A 17,141-nucleotide genomic window follows, 5' to 3' on the forward strand; every position below is an offset into this window, starting at 1 on the left:
GACAAAGGGTGGGAAAATATACACACAGACACACATATACACACAAACAAAACAAACAACAGCAATAAACATGAGAAAAGGAGAAAGAAGACCTTTGGAGTTGAAAATGTACTGAATACTTTTTTTGGATCAGGGTAAATGCACGACTTATGCCAAATCAATGTCACAACGGTCTCATTTTTGGGCTACCTTTGAAGACCTTCAGAAAATTAGAATGGAGGAAAAGGCTAAAACCAAGCACCGATTATGGCACTGAGAGCCCAAGCTCAAAGGGGCATTGTCACTCAATAAACCAAGTGATCAGTTACCAGGTCATCAGCATTTGATGCTGCATGTAACCTGTATGAGCTAAACCTCTGCCATAGAGTCTCCATGTGGATGCATACCATTTATCTTTTAAGCAAGAGAAATGGACACTGGGTCATAAGTGATGAGAAAAGTACTACTATTTCTCTTTTTTTCTGAATAGAGAGACACTGATTTTTAAATGAAGTTTACTTGCATTCATGTTATTAATAAGAAAATTATGGAATAGTCACAAGATCTCCTTCCATAACAGGTGTCTTCAAACTACGGCTCGCGGGCCACATGCGGCCCGCAGAGGAGTCTGATCCGGCCCGCCAGGTTTTTTGGGCAGTGAGCGCAGCTGAGGTGTTACAGTAGGAATTAGTAGTTCATATAGTCCGGCCCTCCAGCTCTCTGAGGGACTGTGATCTGGCCCCCACTTTAAAAAGTTTGAGGACCCCTGTTCCATAACATAAATATTAAAAGACATACAAAAATATGAAAGTCCATTAGTGAAATTCTGCCTGGAAATAATACATTTTTTGTGAGAGAGAAATCTACTCCAAACAATATATATTTTTCTACTTTTTATTAAAGGCATAATGAAAACCAGATTGTAAATATTGTTTTTCTTACCTAAGCTCTATCAAGCTGTACTTTGCAAAAGAATAATACAGAATGCAGTCAATAAAATAGCATTCATACAAAAAAAAGTCTCCCTAATGGTAACAATTACATTAATTTGAGGTCAGCAATCTTTCCCTGAGATCTTATTTTACTAGTTTATCCCTTATACAATAAATGCAAATATTCAATGGTTATGGCTATAGGGAACAGTCAAGCTGTTTCATGGAAGAGGTACGACAACAAAGTCTTGAACTAATTTTATGTTGGTTCAGGAAATGTTTGATGCCTTAAAAACCAAACTACATGTGTAACGTGCATTGGGCGCATTATGGAATGATGGGGGACATTTTAAGCACTTCCTCAAAGAATATTCTACATGACCTACATTCAGAGTCTATCATCATACTGGTGAATTCTCTTGGCTCCTGAGGGTCAGCACAGGTAAATTATTGCTCTGACTGGCACTGTGCTATAGGGTCTTGCCCATTACTGGCCTTCAAACAACTGGCTTAGCTCTAGGATCCATACAGGTCAAATAGGCAGTACACAATTCCTTCTATGGAGGGCCGATCAAAAAAATGTTATAAGATTTTAAGAGTGGACCCTCCTGTTCTGTGAGAGATATCTTACATATCTCATATCTAAGGTTTTTGCAAAGATCATTTAAAGAGTAAAATTAAAAAGAGAAAACAACATGGTTTTAAAGTATTTTTTTTTAATAGCAGGTATTTATTTAAATCAAATAAATAAAGAAGTGGCTCACTTGAGAAAAGTTAAGTTTCCCCTTCTTAACAGGGGTGGGTGGACTCACTGGAAACCCATTCCAGCTGATAGGCAGGACTTCCAGGAATGGCCAGAGTGCTCCCTCTTATTCCAGGGGAGCTGCAGGATGGGGCGGGAGGAGACGAGGGAAAGGATCCCTGGAGTATGCCCCCAATACTAGTTGAAGATCAGCTCCCCTTCAATTGTTTGAGATAATCAGAGCCCTTCTGGGTGATGCTGAGGCTGCTGTACTCCTGGGCTGTCCTCATCTGTCTCCTTTCAACCTCCCTGAGGGGTTCCACGGGATCTTACGACTGACTTGTTCTCTCACATCCTAGGAGAATGGCAGGGCCTTTCGGGTGGGATTGTTCTCCATTTCCTCTCTCTTCCTAAGGGCTTCAGTAATAGCAGACTCTCTGGCCTCCATTCTGTTCACTTCCACTGTCTTTGCACAGCTAGGCTGAGATGCAGGGTCCAGCTTTTGGGCCTTCTAAGGTCTCTGTAACAGGTCGGCTAGTCATCTCCCTCCTACAACCACACTCACACTGCACACAGTATTACTGCTGCTGCCCCTGGTACTGCAGCCTGGCCAGGCCCTGCCGGTGCAGGATTGGGAAAGACAGCCAGTCCCTAAGCAGAGTGTCTGCATGAAACATACTGTTGGACCCCTTCTCCACTAGCATAAGTGAGAGAAGTGACCCCAGACACCTCAGCAACCAGGGGAGGGCTCCTGGCACTGACCAGGTCGTGGTCACTGGACTCTTCCTGTCTTCTGCTTCCAACACAGGTATGTGCATCAATCATATCACAAGCTGGTAGGGCATGAGTACCACTGTAAGCCTCCACTGGCATTTCAGAAGAATACCAAGAATTCCCAGTGTGCAAACTGATTCTGCCTTTGCATCTGAAGGGGGCTTAATTGTAGGTAAAAAGAGCAGCCAGTACAAGCTTCAAGAGGAGCTGTTTTCCCTCATGATGGTAGATGGACATCCTTACAGACTTCAAAGGAGGCAGCCTGGTCGGCTTGGAGCTCTTGGCTGACTTGAGTCCCCTTCCCCGGTTGTGGCCATGTTTGGCACCAACTGCACAGCTGACACCAGCTGGTGCCAGCAGCAGGACATCAGCACTGGGAGCTGAGGCTGGTACGTGCAGTGCCCACAGTGACCATTCGTACACTGTGTGCACATCCATCACTCCTTCTCTCTTGCTGACCTGGGTGAAGTTGCTCTCAGACATGGGAATGTGCTGGAACAGGTGCATGCATCCTCTCTGCAGCTGCCCCAGGGAACCACGGAACATGAGTAGCATGTGGCTGCCCTGGTCACCGCCCTCCCACAGCTTCCGGTTGCTACTCATGTCTGTCTTTCATTAAGACCATTGCACATCCTCTCTGGAATCTCCACCTGGGTCTGAACCGCAGACTCTCACGGATGACCTTTAAGCTTTTGCTGTCCATTATGGCATGCAGCCCTCAGACACAGCACTGTGTTCTCATGCCCACAGCTCCCCCCACAGGAAGGGGCAGCATCCTCCTGCAAACAGCCACCCATCCAGGAGCTGAGAGTGTGTGGGCATGCATGCGCAGTCCTAAAATATTTCAGCAGTGTTATCTTAAAAATGATCGAAAATCAAAAACTATTCAGGGAGAGTCAAATCCGTAAGTAATTTATATTAAGTAATTATGTAGTTTTTATATATCTAACAGAGATGTATTTGGAGGAAAAAACACACCTCTGATTAATAAACTGAAATTCCTGAATTTCCCAAGCCAAAGGGGAGTCTCAGTGATACTTACTTAATGTCAGGCCCAATGAGGGAATGTCTTCTCAACATGGCTCGGGCCTGGGCGTTGGTTAAACTGATGGTGGATTCTTCATTAATGGACAAGATGCAGTCCCCAACGGCAATCCGGCCATCTCTACTGATGGCACCCCCGTGAATAATGCTCCGGACAATCACCCCCAAGCCGTCTTTGTTAGCGCTGACTGTCATCCCTGTGGTAACGGAGGAACACAGATGTGGATTACATTTGCGACTTTCAAATTCACTTTCATTTGAAAGTCACATAAATCCCTATGAATTAGCACTCATTTTTCAAGCCAAAAAAAAACAATCAAAATGAAAGATACACAAGCCTACACTGAAGGGGAGGGATGTATTTTAGGCAAACTGATGTGTTAACCCTTAATGTAGAAAGCTCTCCCAGGGGACATGTTTTCACAATATCAAATCAATTTCACAATGGGAGTCCAACTTATATGTGTAAGAGAATAAAAAACAGGACCATGGATGGAAAATTAGTTCAAAACATCGAGAAACTCTGTGCTACTACTTTATTCCCAAGTCATTTGTTCATTCAGTTTAGACTTCTTATATGCTTACTATGTGCCAAATGCTATGTTGGTGGCTTGAGATAAAAAAAAAAGCATAACAGAATTCCTAACATCAAGAAGCATGTATTAAGTCCTATCCTCAGTGCCTATCACAGTGCCTACTGAACTAAGCTGATGTGAACTTAATACTAATCTACTCCCATTTTATGTCCAAATCTGAATTTCTATAAGCTCCAGATCTAGATATTTAATTGCCCTTCTGACATGCTCCCTGGATACATAACAGGAAATGCCACCTTAGTATGCATACAGTTGAATTCCCAAGCTTTGCCATACCCTTGTTTATCCATGTCTTCCTCTTTTTGGGGGTTGATACCACAATACTGCTCTCCATTGCTAAAGCAGACATGTTGAAATCAATCTTGATTCCCACCTTCCTCACCCTTTATAATTAATCCATCACCAAGTCCTGCTTTTTCTATCTCCAGAACTTATCCTAAGTCCATTCATCCTTCTCCATTTCCTTACTAACTCTAGACTAGGCTCATATACTGTAGAACTAGAGAACTGGTTCCAAATCTGAGTTCCACCACTTCTAATCAGTGTGGCGTTGGGCCACTGACTTAACCTCACAATAGGCCTCATTTTATCATTTTACTCATCTGTAAAATGGGTATAATGCCTATTTTTAGGGTTGTATTAAATGAGAAAATAAATACATAATAAAAACTTATGTAGAATACCTTTCAAAGTGCCTGGCCCAAAGTGCCCAACAAAGTACAAAACATACACAAATCACAACTCACAAAATATATTTAAGATGCATCTCTATGTTAATCGAAAGCTACATTGTTCTGTAAGGGCTAAAGGAAATCATAATTCAGCTTCACAATGACACTTGTAATCACAGCAATTTCCACGTAGCCTTGGGTAACTCAAGCACTGCTGTGTATTGTGTAGTATGTGGAAATCAGAGAGAGACTGAGGTTTCAATTCTGCTTCCATCTCCTAAAGACTGAGCGCTTTCAGAAAAATGAGTGAGTCTGTTTATGTTTCTGTACCTAATCTGTGAAGAGAGGATAGACCTTTCTTTCCCTCCTACTTTATTACCTTCAAGTCTTAATACAATGTAACTACAGAAAGGACTACAGACCTACCAAAAATCATCAGGATTAAAAGTTTAAAAGGTCACTATATGCATGTGTACATATGTGCATACATCTGCGTATGGCATTTCCTTACTAAATTTAACAGAGTTAAAAAAAAAAAAGTGATTCATGAAATCAAAACAAATGGGTTATGACAACTTTTACAGAACCTATCCAGAAAACAAAACTTAAACACAAGCTCATGTAAGTGAAGGGGAGACTGTGAATCTAAGAAAAAGTGTTCAGTTATTCACTGATAGACCTTTCATAACACACTCCTCTATCAGCCAAAGCAAGCCTCTCCTATAATTCTCCATTTAGTGCTGTTGGTAGGACCCAGCCACCACCAAATGGAACAGAATCAAGCACGAGACATAGACTAGAATCCAACTCACCACGTAAGCCCTGCTGGACCTCTTTGCCAACTCTCAGATTTAACAAGGAAACAAGACCCTGCCTTGAGATATCAATGTAAAGGGCATGGCTGGTCACATCCCAGAAGGAGCGGCATCTCTGACACAGAGCTGCCCAGAGTCCTGGACAACACTCTGCATTCAGAGTACCTGTTCTAACATCCTACATCTCACTTCCCACCGGAGAGCACTGGGGACAGAGCTGAGTCACATGACAGCTTAACTTGAAAGAAAAAAAAACAACAAAAAAACAAAACAAATGTGCTCTGCCTCAATAGAGCTTTAGTTATTAAAATTAGGATTTCATCTTTACGGAATGTTTTCTTTGCCCAAATCTGAAGGCTGTATGATTATTAACTAGCCACCACCCCTGCTGGCTAAGAAAGGACACAAAACTCCGCCACCTGGGAAGGACTATTATAACTTGCATTTATATTTTGGTAGTGGCACACCTGGCTGTCTTTTTCGTCTTTCTTCCAGTGAATGAAAGAAATTAAATACAAAATGACTTAATGCGTAACTGGTAACATTCAAAAAAGCTAATAATTTGCTTTTCCAAAGAATTTAGGATTCCAAATTGCTGACTTTTCATTTTCTAAGAGTTCCTTTTCTGATTTGCTGTTTCATACACAAACAATTCCGTGTATCTTTTACTTGAATGTAAATGAGGCCACTACATACTTAAAAGTAATTAAGGGAGTGAGGGATTTAAGCTAGTCTGAACTAAACAAACCTGTTAACCATTTCAGGAAAAATAATGAGTACATAAAAAGAGAAACCACAAAAACAACAGTAAAATTTAGGACATCTGTTTTCTTATCTATAGCCAAAAATATCAAAACAGGTTCAGTTTTTCCTCTTTGTGAGGGGGTTGGTTGGGGAGGTATGTGTGGAAAATAAGGGACTTACCTAGGCTAGAATTGCCTTTTGCTATGGTAATCGTCTTCTCAAAAAACTCTCTGGACATATTCTGAAGCATGGCACGCTCAGCAGTAGAGGCCAGAGAGCTCTGTTGATTTAGGAACTCAGAGCCCTGATGGAAAGAAAAACAAAAAAAAGGCACATGGAAAGGGAAACTAGACTTTGGAATATGATTTCAACATCACACATGGTCTCTCATTGGTTGTGCTTGATTCCATGAGGACCCATAACCAAGACCAGTGCATAGGCTGGCTGGCTTCTGGAACACCGCAGCGTCAGGAGAGCGCCAGCTCCGCGTGGGGAGCCGAGCCAGCATACTTCCCTGTCCCTGAGCTCAGGACCTCACCCTCACACACGCACACCGTGTCTTTAAAATGGTACCTGTCCCGTTGGATCCGGCAGCAGAGAAGTAAGCTCTGCACCTGATATAACTTCACTGGGTAGGTGAGGCTCAGCCCACACGCCTGTGTTCTCACATCCGTACTGCTGTTCAGGGGTATAGTCATTTACAGTAAACCCGGAAGCAGGCCCCATGCTCAAGTCTATGGAAGGTGGGCTGTCATCCTGTCTTTGCAGGAGGTTCTGGGTGTAGAATTCTTCCAAGGGCACGTGCAGGTCAAGTATTGGATCTGAAGAAGTGTCAGTAACATCCTGATGATGAGAGAATAAAAAAGGAGAAAAAACGATGGCCAGAATTACTTCAATGTATTTTGTAGGATCCTTTTTTAACGACTTGGGGAAGAAACCTAAACACAACATTAATTATTCATTAGTTAAAAAGCATTAGCAAACATACAAATTCATCACTTAGCTGATATTCTACATACCTTTATTTTTATAAATGCTTTTCAATACATTTTCTGCAATCATACATCTCATGCTGTACACTATACTTTATATGAGCTCATTAAGATAAATTAGTATGTTCTGCTCACAAATAAAAGCATTCAGAGTCAATTTAAATGGGAAAGCAAGTAACATACACCGAGTGGCCAGATTAGTATGATCTCTGAATATGTAATAATCTGGCCACTCAGTGTATATCCTGTATAATAAAAGGCTAATATGCAAATTGTCCCCTCGACCAGGAGTTAGACCAACAGGCAAGCCAACTGTCCATGTCCCCTCCCCCTGGCAAGCTGGCCGGACCCCACCCATGCTCGAATTCATTCAACAGGCTTCTAGTATATATATACACACACACACATATATATTTACACACACACACACACACACACACACACACACACACACACTGAGTGGCCAGATTATTATGCATTCAGAGATCATAATAATCTGGCCACTCAGTGTATTTCCAAATCTTATTTAAAGAGCAGCCTGAGTTTTTAAATATTGTAAGATCAAATGCATACAGAGAATGACATTAATTGATTCAGATTCACAAAAACCTTGGAGGTAAAATTATTTCAACAGATATTTATAAGTATTTATGGAGAAGAACAGAAAGCCACACAATTCATATTATTTATAGGGAAACTTTTCATAAATATTGTGCAAGATATAACAGAAGAAACACTAAAATGGGGTATTATAAGACGTAGGTTCTAATTCAGGCTCTCTCATTAATAATCTGTACATTAAAGAACCTCTCTTAGCTTTATATAAATTTCTAAAATTCCCTAAACTCTAAAATTCTATAGTTCTACATAAATATACATAGATATATTATACTATATCACTTATATGCTTTGGGAAAGCAGTAGCTCCATGAACTGCTGCTGTTGAATAAACTTATCAATTTTCTCTTCAATTCTTCGATGGATGTTTTGAAAGTATAAAAGGAGTATATGAATACACTGTCACCGGAAAAAGATTTAAGCCATAGAGGTGCATAGTGTGTATGCGCACTATATTAAAGTCTTCCTGTGTGGCTCCTACTTCTGGTCCTCTCCCCAGGAAAACGTGGTTGGCTTCAGTTGTGTGTTTATGAGTCAGATTTTAAAATTCTTTCACATATATATCCAAATGTACACACTCACACATCCAAGCACATATATACATTTAAAAACCTAAACAGAACCATACTCTACACAGGGTTTCCTCACCCAAGGACATGTTTATTGATTTCAGAGAGAAAGGAAGGAAGAGAAGGAGAGGGAGCAAGAGAGGGAGAGAAACATCAATGTAGGAGACAAACAGACCAATTGCCTCCTGTGCGTTTAATTGAACCTGCAACCTAGGTATGTGCCCTGACAGGAAGTGAACCTTCAACCTTTTGGTGAACAGGACAATGCTCTAACCAACTGAAATGCCTGGCCAGGGCACTACTTGCTCTTTTGAAGTAAATTTATACCCTGACATGAGAGATTTCCATGCCAATGAATAAAAGTCAACTTCAATCTTCTTAAAGCTACAAAACAGTCCGAAGTCTGGAAAGGCCTAGTGTGCAGACTTTGGCGCCAAGCTGCCTCAGTTGAGATGCTGGCTCCACCAGGAGGTACCGCTTTCAGCTTAGACAAGTTACTTGTATGTACTCTGTGCATTGATTCTCTCCTCTATCAATCAGGGAAAATAGTAGGACCTAGTACAGGAATGGTGGGAGGATAGAGAGAGTTAAAATTACAAAGTACTAAAAACATACCCGACTTACTAGAAAGTGCCTTGTATAATAAGTATTAGTCATCTTTACTAATTTTTACTGCACATCTCTCTGGAGCCGTGAAAATTTACTTAGTATAAACTCCTGCAATTAGAGCTGTTGTTCAAATGATACATAAGCTTGCAATGCTGTGCATATCAAATGGGCTTCCAATTAGGGGTTCAGTGCTTTACTACTTTACTACGTGCACCCCTGACAATAGGTGAGGACATGCCATTAGTATGCCTCCTGTGAACTCTCTCTTTATGTTAGTATACTTTACCAACGATTTTCTCAGATGGTATTCACTTTCTGTGGGCATTGACATATTGTAAATATATGGCCTTTGTGATATATACACTAAAAATCTTTCCCCAGCTTGTTACTTCTAAGTTTGTAGGGTCTATACATGCAGGAGTTAAATTCTATATGTAATCAAGAATTCTTTATGTATTTTTTAATGAAATTCTTTACACAATTAAATTTGTCAAATTTTTTGTGTGTATTTTTGGGTTTTACTCAATATTGTTTAATAAGTCATTCCTTTGCACAAAGTAAACAAAATTCTTTATAGTATATTTCTTCTATTTTATAATTGCTTCATTTTCAGATTCGGTTTTAAATCATCTAAAATTTATTTCAGGGTGTGGTGTGAGATATAGGGTCTCTTTTCATATTTTCTAAGTGGGTAATCAATTGCTCCAACACAATTATCTTTCCACTCCCTCAAAAAAGTTGTCATCTCTCTGGAATTAACATGTCCATGGTACAAAGAACTGAGAAAAATGGAAATACCAAACAAGCAAATAACATCTTTAGAATCCTCGGGGGGGGGGAGAGAATGATAGAAAAATATCCTCCTCTGCACTCAGAGAACCTAATCAATAACCTGTCAGCTCATCCACCCAAGTTTGATTATTTCAGTCTTATTAAAAATAGCAGTTTACTTACTAAGGCAATTGGTTAGCTTCTGTATTCTAAATTTATCAGGATAACTAGCAGTAAGTCATCTCTCCCAATCTCTAAATAAACATAACAACAAAAACCACTTTTCATCAGAAAAAGAGTACAAGCTGCCCTCCTTAGCTGGGGTTTACTGTAAACCGAGTAACAAATTTCCATGCATTATTCATGAAGGAGTTAACAGAGACACACAAAGAGAAAGAGCTAATCAACACAGCAGACAACATAAGCCTACTTAAGAAACATTTCTGGTTGCTGAACAACCAACCGAGTTTTATTTTTAAAAGTCTTATGGATCTAAAAGAAAAACCGTTCTTCCCCCATATATGTCCAAAAATAACTGCAACCTGGTATCTAAATGAAGCTGAGATACCAAAAATCCATCTAACACGTGCCTCCACTTGATATAGTCTTGTTTTCTGGGGGGGGAAATGGGGAAAAGGTTAAATAAAAAATGTCAAAGTTACTTGAAACAGGTGTATTTCTTAAGTGTAATGAATAAGCTGAGATTATACTTGGGCACAGTATTTACCCAGGTAATATATTTTTACATAAGCTGGCTAAATTTAAACATTCATTGGACACAACCTGCTTTTCTCTAATAAGCAGTCCACCACTGAAGGCTTCTCAAGACTTTTGGAAAATGTGCCATAAGCACAGCTACTCCAATTTACCTTGTTCCCACTCTTTCTGAGATAGGGTATTCATCCTTTATTGTTTATGCACTGGCCCTCCTCTGCAGAAAGGCAACATCTTTTATATTTTGAAAATGTGCAGTTCTGTCACTAGGATCTCCACAACCACTTTCATCACCTTGACTAAAGTGATTTAGTTTTTGACACTAACCCTCTCCTTCAAAAATTACATATATTTTAAACAAGGATGTAAAGATAGCAATATTCTAGGCTACAGAATGACAGTAAGTGAAGATTTGGTAAATTTTTTTTTAATATTACAGAATCCATGAGATGTGTTTGGTGTAGGAGGTGCAAAAAGGAGTTTCTATCTTGACAAACACCAAGTTCACTGGGCACCAGAATCAACAGCATCTCCTAGGGGACTGATACTAAGAAATTGAGGGCGTGTACAACTAGTAATCATTTCATGCCTGGAGTAAGAGCGAGGGCAGGGCCTGCAGGTGAGGATTAGAAGGGGAGACTCATTACAAAGCAATTACATTTTTATTGGGTGTAATTTTTCAGCCAAAATAGAAAAAAAATAAATGAAAGCATCCTAGCCCCCAAAATATATCGAGCTTTTAAACAAAAGTCTAGAAGCATTTAAGTTTGAAAACAATTATCTCTGCATTTGTTTATGTCAGTGAAGGTGATGAGGAAACGGGGATAAGAAAGATTAATAAAAAAAATTAAAACCTAGAAGAGTATAAAAGAAAAAATCCCACTGGCTTTCTGTCTTTAAGATCCACATTTCAATGGCCTGCTTCTATTAATCCAAATGCCCCAGAAGCAGATATATTTTTCTAGATTTGTGAGTGATGGTTATTTCCTTTAAATCATGATATGATAATTAATCAAAGTAAGGAGACACCACTTCTTTAAAAGGAAAAGACGGCAGAACTGGCTGCCTTAGGATATATCAATAGTTCGTACAGAGGAGCTCATTCCGCCTGAGGCTGAGGTCTGTGAGGGTCTGAGCTGCTGCAGGGCCCAGGCTCTGCACCGGGGAAGTGCTCCCTTCAGGGTGGGTCTCTGCTCTGGGGGACCAGTGCTTCCAGCACACCTGACCACGGTGAGGAGACCTCTCACCGATGTAAGGATGCAGATAAAAATCCCTGGGTGCTTCCAGACACAATTTAAGGCTATTTAAGACTTATTACATAGTTAGCAAGGTCAAAAACTTGAGGAATCACTGAGATCCTCACATTCTATTTCATCCTTCTTCACATCAGTTATCATATGCTATCCAATCTTATTTCATCAATTAAAAAGTCGCAGTCTGAGCTCACTTTAAGAAAAACAGTCCATTTGAAATTTCATAACAAATTGCTATTCTGTCTTTTGAAAATAAATTTAGTGCAAAGAGACAAAAAGATGTGTGCATCATCTAATTTTTATTTATTTACACACAATTTTCTAGTAAATATCTACATGCTAAAAAGATGCCACAGAAAAAAACAAAATCAAAACAAAACAAAAACGCCACAGAGATTCACCACTTCCTAGGGACAGAGCTGCTCTCAAAGAAAACTAAAAGCACACCGGAGTTTCACAATTTGTTTTAAAACACCCTCATTAATGCTTTCTTTGTTGTTTTGCAGTTTAAATATTTCAGTTGATAAGCCAGCTTGCCAAAAAATTTGCTTCAACAAAAGAGTAAACTGCCTGGGAAATGGAAAAAAAAAAATAGGAGGCAAACAGACTTCAGTAAGCCAATATGTTGTGCTGCATGCAGCCAGCATTTGCCCTGTAAAATATATGCTTCTCAGTATGCAGATTGTGTAATCCCTTTAAGTAACAATTACAAAGTTAAACAATACAATCTGTCCCACTGGCAAGAATTGTGCTATGCTGTGGATTAGGAGACCCCATTAGGAGATGAACTCAGCTTCCAGCCCTGAGGCCAGGAAAGGCTGAACAGGGTCCAGACAGGACGCAGTCACAGAGGCAGGCTCAGGTGGGGAGAGAGAGGAGCAGATGCTCCATTCAAGATTATACCTTGCAAACCAATTCAAAGAGACTGCCCAGCATCATTTGCAAGGATAACAGGTGTAACTCAAACATAAAAGAAAATGCTTTGATTGTTCTGGCCAAAAAAACTTGTTAATTCAGGAAAACTGTACTAGACAGGAAAATTCTACTTTCCAACTTATTCATAGGTTCAAATTCCCTCCCCACTGAACTTATGTGGAAAATATATATTTCACATATCCAAGAAAGAATTATTGTCCAGTCTTTTTACCTTAACTGTTATTGGTGGCATATTTCCAACATAGAAAATTAAAGACACATATATATCCACATATAAAAGCTTTGCCAAGATTTAACAGATCTTAACATTTTGCCATATTTTCTTCAATCACTCTACTTATAACAATAAAAGTATTAAACTAAATTCCATGATTCCTTTTATCTTTAAGAATAACTTCTTTCCTGAAGTTGAAAGATACTATTCCTACACTTGTTAAGTATTTTTTAACACATGCACACATAGACACACTCATAAAAACACACTGAATTGCTTTGTACATCAATGTCTAGAAAATATAAACAATGCCAACAAATCAATGGAAAGATAAGCAACCCATTATAAACATAGAGGCCACTGATGGAAGTGAAACCCAAATGGCCAATATATGAAAAAGTGTTCAACCTCACTAGTAATCAGGAACCACAAATTAAATAGTAAGATACCATTTAACACCCAAAAGAGTCGGTAGGTTTTTAAATATTACTTATTAAACATTATAGATCATGTCACTAAGAAAATGAACAAAGCTGGAGCATTTATATCAATAATGTATTTTTAATATAGAATTGGCACAGATATATCAAATAGCAACCAAATTCTTCATTCATATCCAGTGATTTAAACATATTTTACTATTCACGATGATTTTTGTGTATTCTTTGGTCTCATTTTACATAAAACCACATGACAGCCTTATGTTTAACTTAGCTAGTAAATATTAAATAAACGCAAGAAATATTTTACTATCCAACTCTGCATGCACAAAATAATAATACTTTTTCCAAAGGAGACACGGTTAAAAACACAATTTGAGAAATAAGTTTCACCAATTGTTTTTTATGTTAACAAGAAAACCCTAATGATAGCTTTGAACCTCTGTTTCCATCACTCTGCACAACAGACCCTATAATTGAACAGTCCCTGGGAGTCTACAAATGACCCAATCAATATCACCTAAGTGAAACTGAACTTTAATCCAATAATGAATCCATGACTTGGGAAACACAATGTCTCTGGCTTGCTACTCCTACAACTCAGCCCTGCATACACAGTGCCCTCTGGGAAAGTGCACACCAGGTTCTCCCACAACGGAGACGGCATTCCCTTCGTACCTTGGGAGGAGACGATGGGAGGGAGGGACCATAGTTCAGGCCATCACTACAAGCACTGCTGTGAAGAGACAAAATAGAGGCAGGAGTAGAGTAGACGCTGTCATTATCGGGAGAGTAGTGAGACTCAAATGCAGATTCATCAGCTAAGTCAGCATCGCTTGTGTCCACCTAGGGATAAAAAAAAAATAATGTCAGTTGGAAATTCTGTTCCACTGCAAAGTCTCCACTTGAGACCAAAAGGTCCCTAGTATCATTCCTTTGTCATTGCTATCTTCTACATGACCTCTTCACCCTCTTCAACACTTCAGAGGCTAATGCAAGAGTACAAGGATGAACTACTCACCTGTAGCCTAGCCTGCTGGCATCAAAGGGTATTTTATTCCACCAATAAAGGGCTAAAGGTAACAATCAATAAAGGACCTGGATAAATTCTAAGTTTAGAAATGTCATAAACTAAGGGAAATATTTGCCTTTTTCCAAGGTCACATTATTTTAAAATAATACCGGCTCAAATTTTAGATTTTCATAATAAAATGAATGAGGTCAGCTCTTTTCCTATTCAACTCACATAAACTTTTTCAACAGACTGCCAGACAATCCTCTATTTGTAAATTGCACCGAGATTATATATTTTGTTTAAAATGCCTTTAAATAGATTTAAAAACCATTCAAGTTACAGACCCAAAACTTAATGGTGATCATCAGAAACCAAAGAGAAAAATCTGGCATTTTATGCTGAAATTACACTAGCAAACAAGGTGCCTAATTATGATCTAGTTATGGTAAAACTATAAGTTATAAACAGCTATTGTTGGAAAACTCACATAGAGGGAGGTAGCAAATTTCACTACGAATTACCTAAAAATCCTATTACTATCTTCTGTGGCAGAACCAAGTGAAAGATTTAAAGCATGATAAGCTTGAAGCTCTCCTTACAATTCACTCACTGTTATATCTCAGAATAGGTAGAACAGAAATAAATACTATCCTTATACAATACTACCAGCATTTTCTGCTTTAATGGCAAAAACTGATATGTTGTCTATCTTTGTGATTTCAACTTACACATTTAGCCAGGAGAAGTTGCACTAAAACCAGATCATATTCTTGCAAAAAACATTAAAGGAATACTAATGGACAACTTCAAAATGAACTTCTCTAAAACATTTTTTCAATACATGCTCAAATTCACTAGTATCTACATGGATATTTATCCTTTATGAATGTACATTATGTATCATAATCCAAACATTAAATATTTAACATCTGCTATCTTCACAGATAGTATTAACTAAGCCTTGGGCCATATATTATAATAGAAAAATATAAGTAACATTAAAAAAGTCTTAAAATAATTTGTGTACCTTTAGTTGATGCCTCAGAATCTTAAAGGAGATCCTACAATCAATTAATCTAATTATTGTCGAGATAAAAACACCAGGGTCCACGAACGTTGAGTGACCAATAGAAGATTATGTAGTTAGGGAGAAGACCCAGGACATTTCCTACCATAAGATGTTGAGCTCACAGAAAAGTGAAACTAATCTTCTCTTTGATATTCATTTAAGGAGATTCAAGGAAACTGTGTCAACTCTAGAAAAAAATTGTATTTCTCTGGGCACTTTTAGAGACAATGGTACATTTGAAATGCAACATTTCAAAAGAATTTTCTATGGCGGGAGACTATTTTACATATTTATACCAGAGTACTTTATATAATTCAGAGTTCTAAACTATCTAGTTTTGAAGTGTTAACATAATCCTACATAATACCAGGTGTACCAGTTAGTAATGCACATTTTTTTTTCAATAAGAGTTACGCATATGTTGATATACATGCTATTTGATATGTATGCTATTTTGCTGTACTGATTAGCAAGCTTCAATATTTCATAGGTCAAATTTTCTGAAGGCATTAACATCACAGATATTTTTATGATTAAAAATGTTGAATTTCATGCCAAAAAAAGAGCATTTGTGGGAAGTTTTAATTCATCATTTTGAAGAAAAGTGCTGCAGAAAGTTATCGTATACTTTGGGAAGCTTATGGTGAATATGCTCCATCTCAAGATACTTGTGAACGCTGGTTGAAATGCTTTAAAAATGAAGATTTCAATATGAAAGACAAACAATGTCCAGGTCAACAGAAAAAATCTGAAGACCAACAATTATAAGCATTATTGTATGAAGGTGCATGTCAAACTCAAAAACAACTTGCAGAAAGATTAAACGTTGGTCAGTAAACAATTTCTGATTGTTTACAAGCAATGGGAAAGATTTTAAAGGAAGGAAAATGGGTGCCACATCAACTGAACGAAAGACAAATGGAAAACCGAAAAGTCATCAGTAAAATGCTGCTTCAATGGCACAAAAAAAAGAGTCTTTTTGCATGGAATTGTGACCACCGATGAAAAGTGGATTTATTTTGAGAATCCAAAATTCACAAAATCATGGGTTGTTCCAGATCAACCATTAACATGGACTGCAAGGCCAAATCACATCAGAAAGAAGACAATGCTCTGCGTTTGGTGGGATCAGGAAGGTGTGAAACAGGGAAATGGTTAATACTGATCCCTATGGACAACAAATAATCAAAATGAACCAGCTTTGATTGTGAAACCACCAGAATGGGCCAGAAGACATGGCAAAGTAATTTTGCTTAATGATAACACACCATCACATACTTCAAAACCAGTTAAAGACAACTTAAAAGATCTTGCCTGGGAAGTATTAACCTACCCACCATATTCCCCAGACCTTGCTACTTCAGATTACCACTTGTTCTGATTGATGGCACACACACTTTCTGAGCAGTATTTCAAAACATAAGAAGTGGAAAATTGGGTCTCTGAATGGTCTGCCTCAGAACAAGAAAAGTTCTATTGGGACAATATCCACAAATTACATGAAAGATGTTGGAAATGTGTAGCTAGCAATGGACATTACTTTGAAAAAGGCATTTTTGATATTTCTTTTGAAATTATCTTGTTTTCTTTTATTATAAAATCTGTATTATTCACTGGTATACCTGGTAAAAAACTAATATGCAA

The 17,141-nt window shown here is 38.4% G+C and overlaps 1 protein-coding gene across 7 annotated transcripts in view; it reads right to left on the minus strand.

Moving 5' to 3' along the window:
* MPDZ (multiple PDZ domain crumbs cell polarity complex component) overlaps positions 1 to 17,141 on the minus strand; it is a 156,963-nt gene that overhangs the window by 56,777 nt on the left and 83,045 nt on the right. For all 7 annotated transcript variants that reach the window (XM_084898209.1, XM_084898206.1, XM_084898211.1 and 4 more), the window contains 4 exons: positions 14,092 to 14,259; positions 6,871 to 7,140; positions 6,478 to 6,601; positions 3,470 to 3,668 (listed from right to left, as the gene is read on the minus strand). In XM_084898209.1, the coding sequence (XP_084754335.1) occupies positions 3,470 to 3,668; positions 6,478 to 6,601; positions 6,871 to 7,140; positions 14,092 to 14,259 (761 nt within the window). The remainder of the gene's footprint in view (positions 1 to 3,469; positions 3,669 to 6,477; positions 6,602 to 6,870; positions 7,141 to 14,091; positions 14,260 to 17,141) is intronic.

This window comes from Pipistrellus hanaki, assembly GCF_964339955.1.
Source record: "Pipistrellus hanaki genome assembly, chromosome: 11".
Classification (NCBI taxonomy): Eukaryota; Metazoa; Chordata; class Mammalia; order Chiroptera; family Vespertilionidae; genus Pipistrellus; species Pipistrellus hanaki.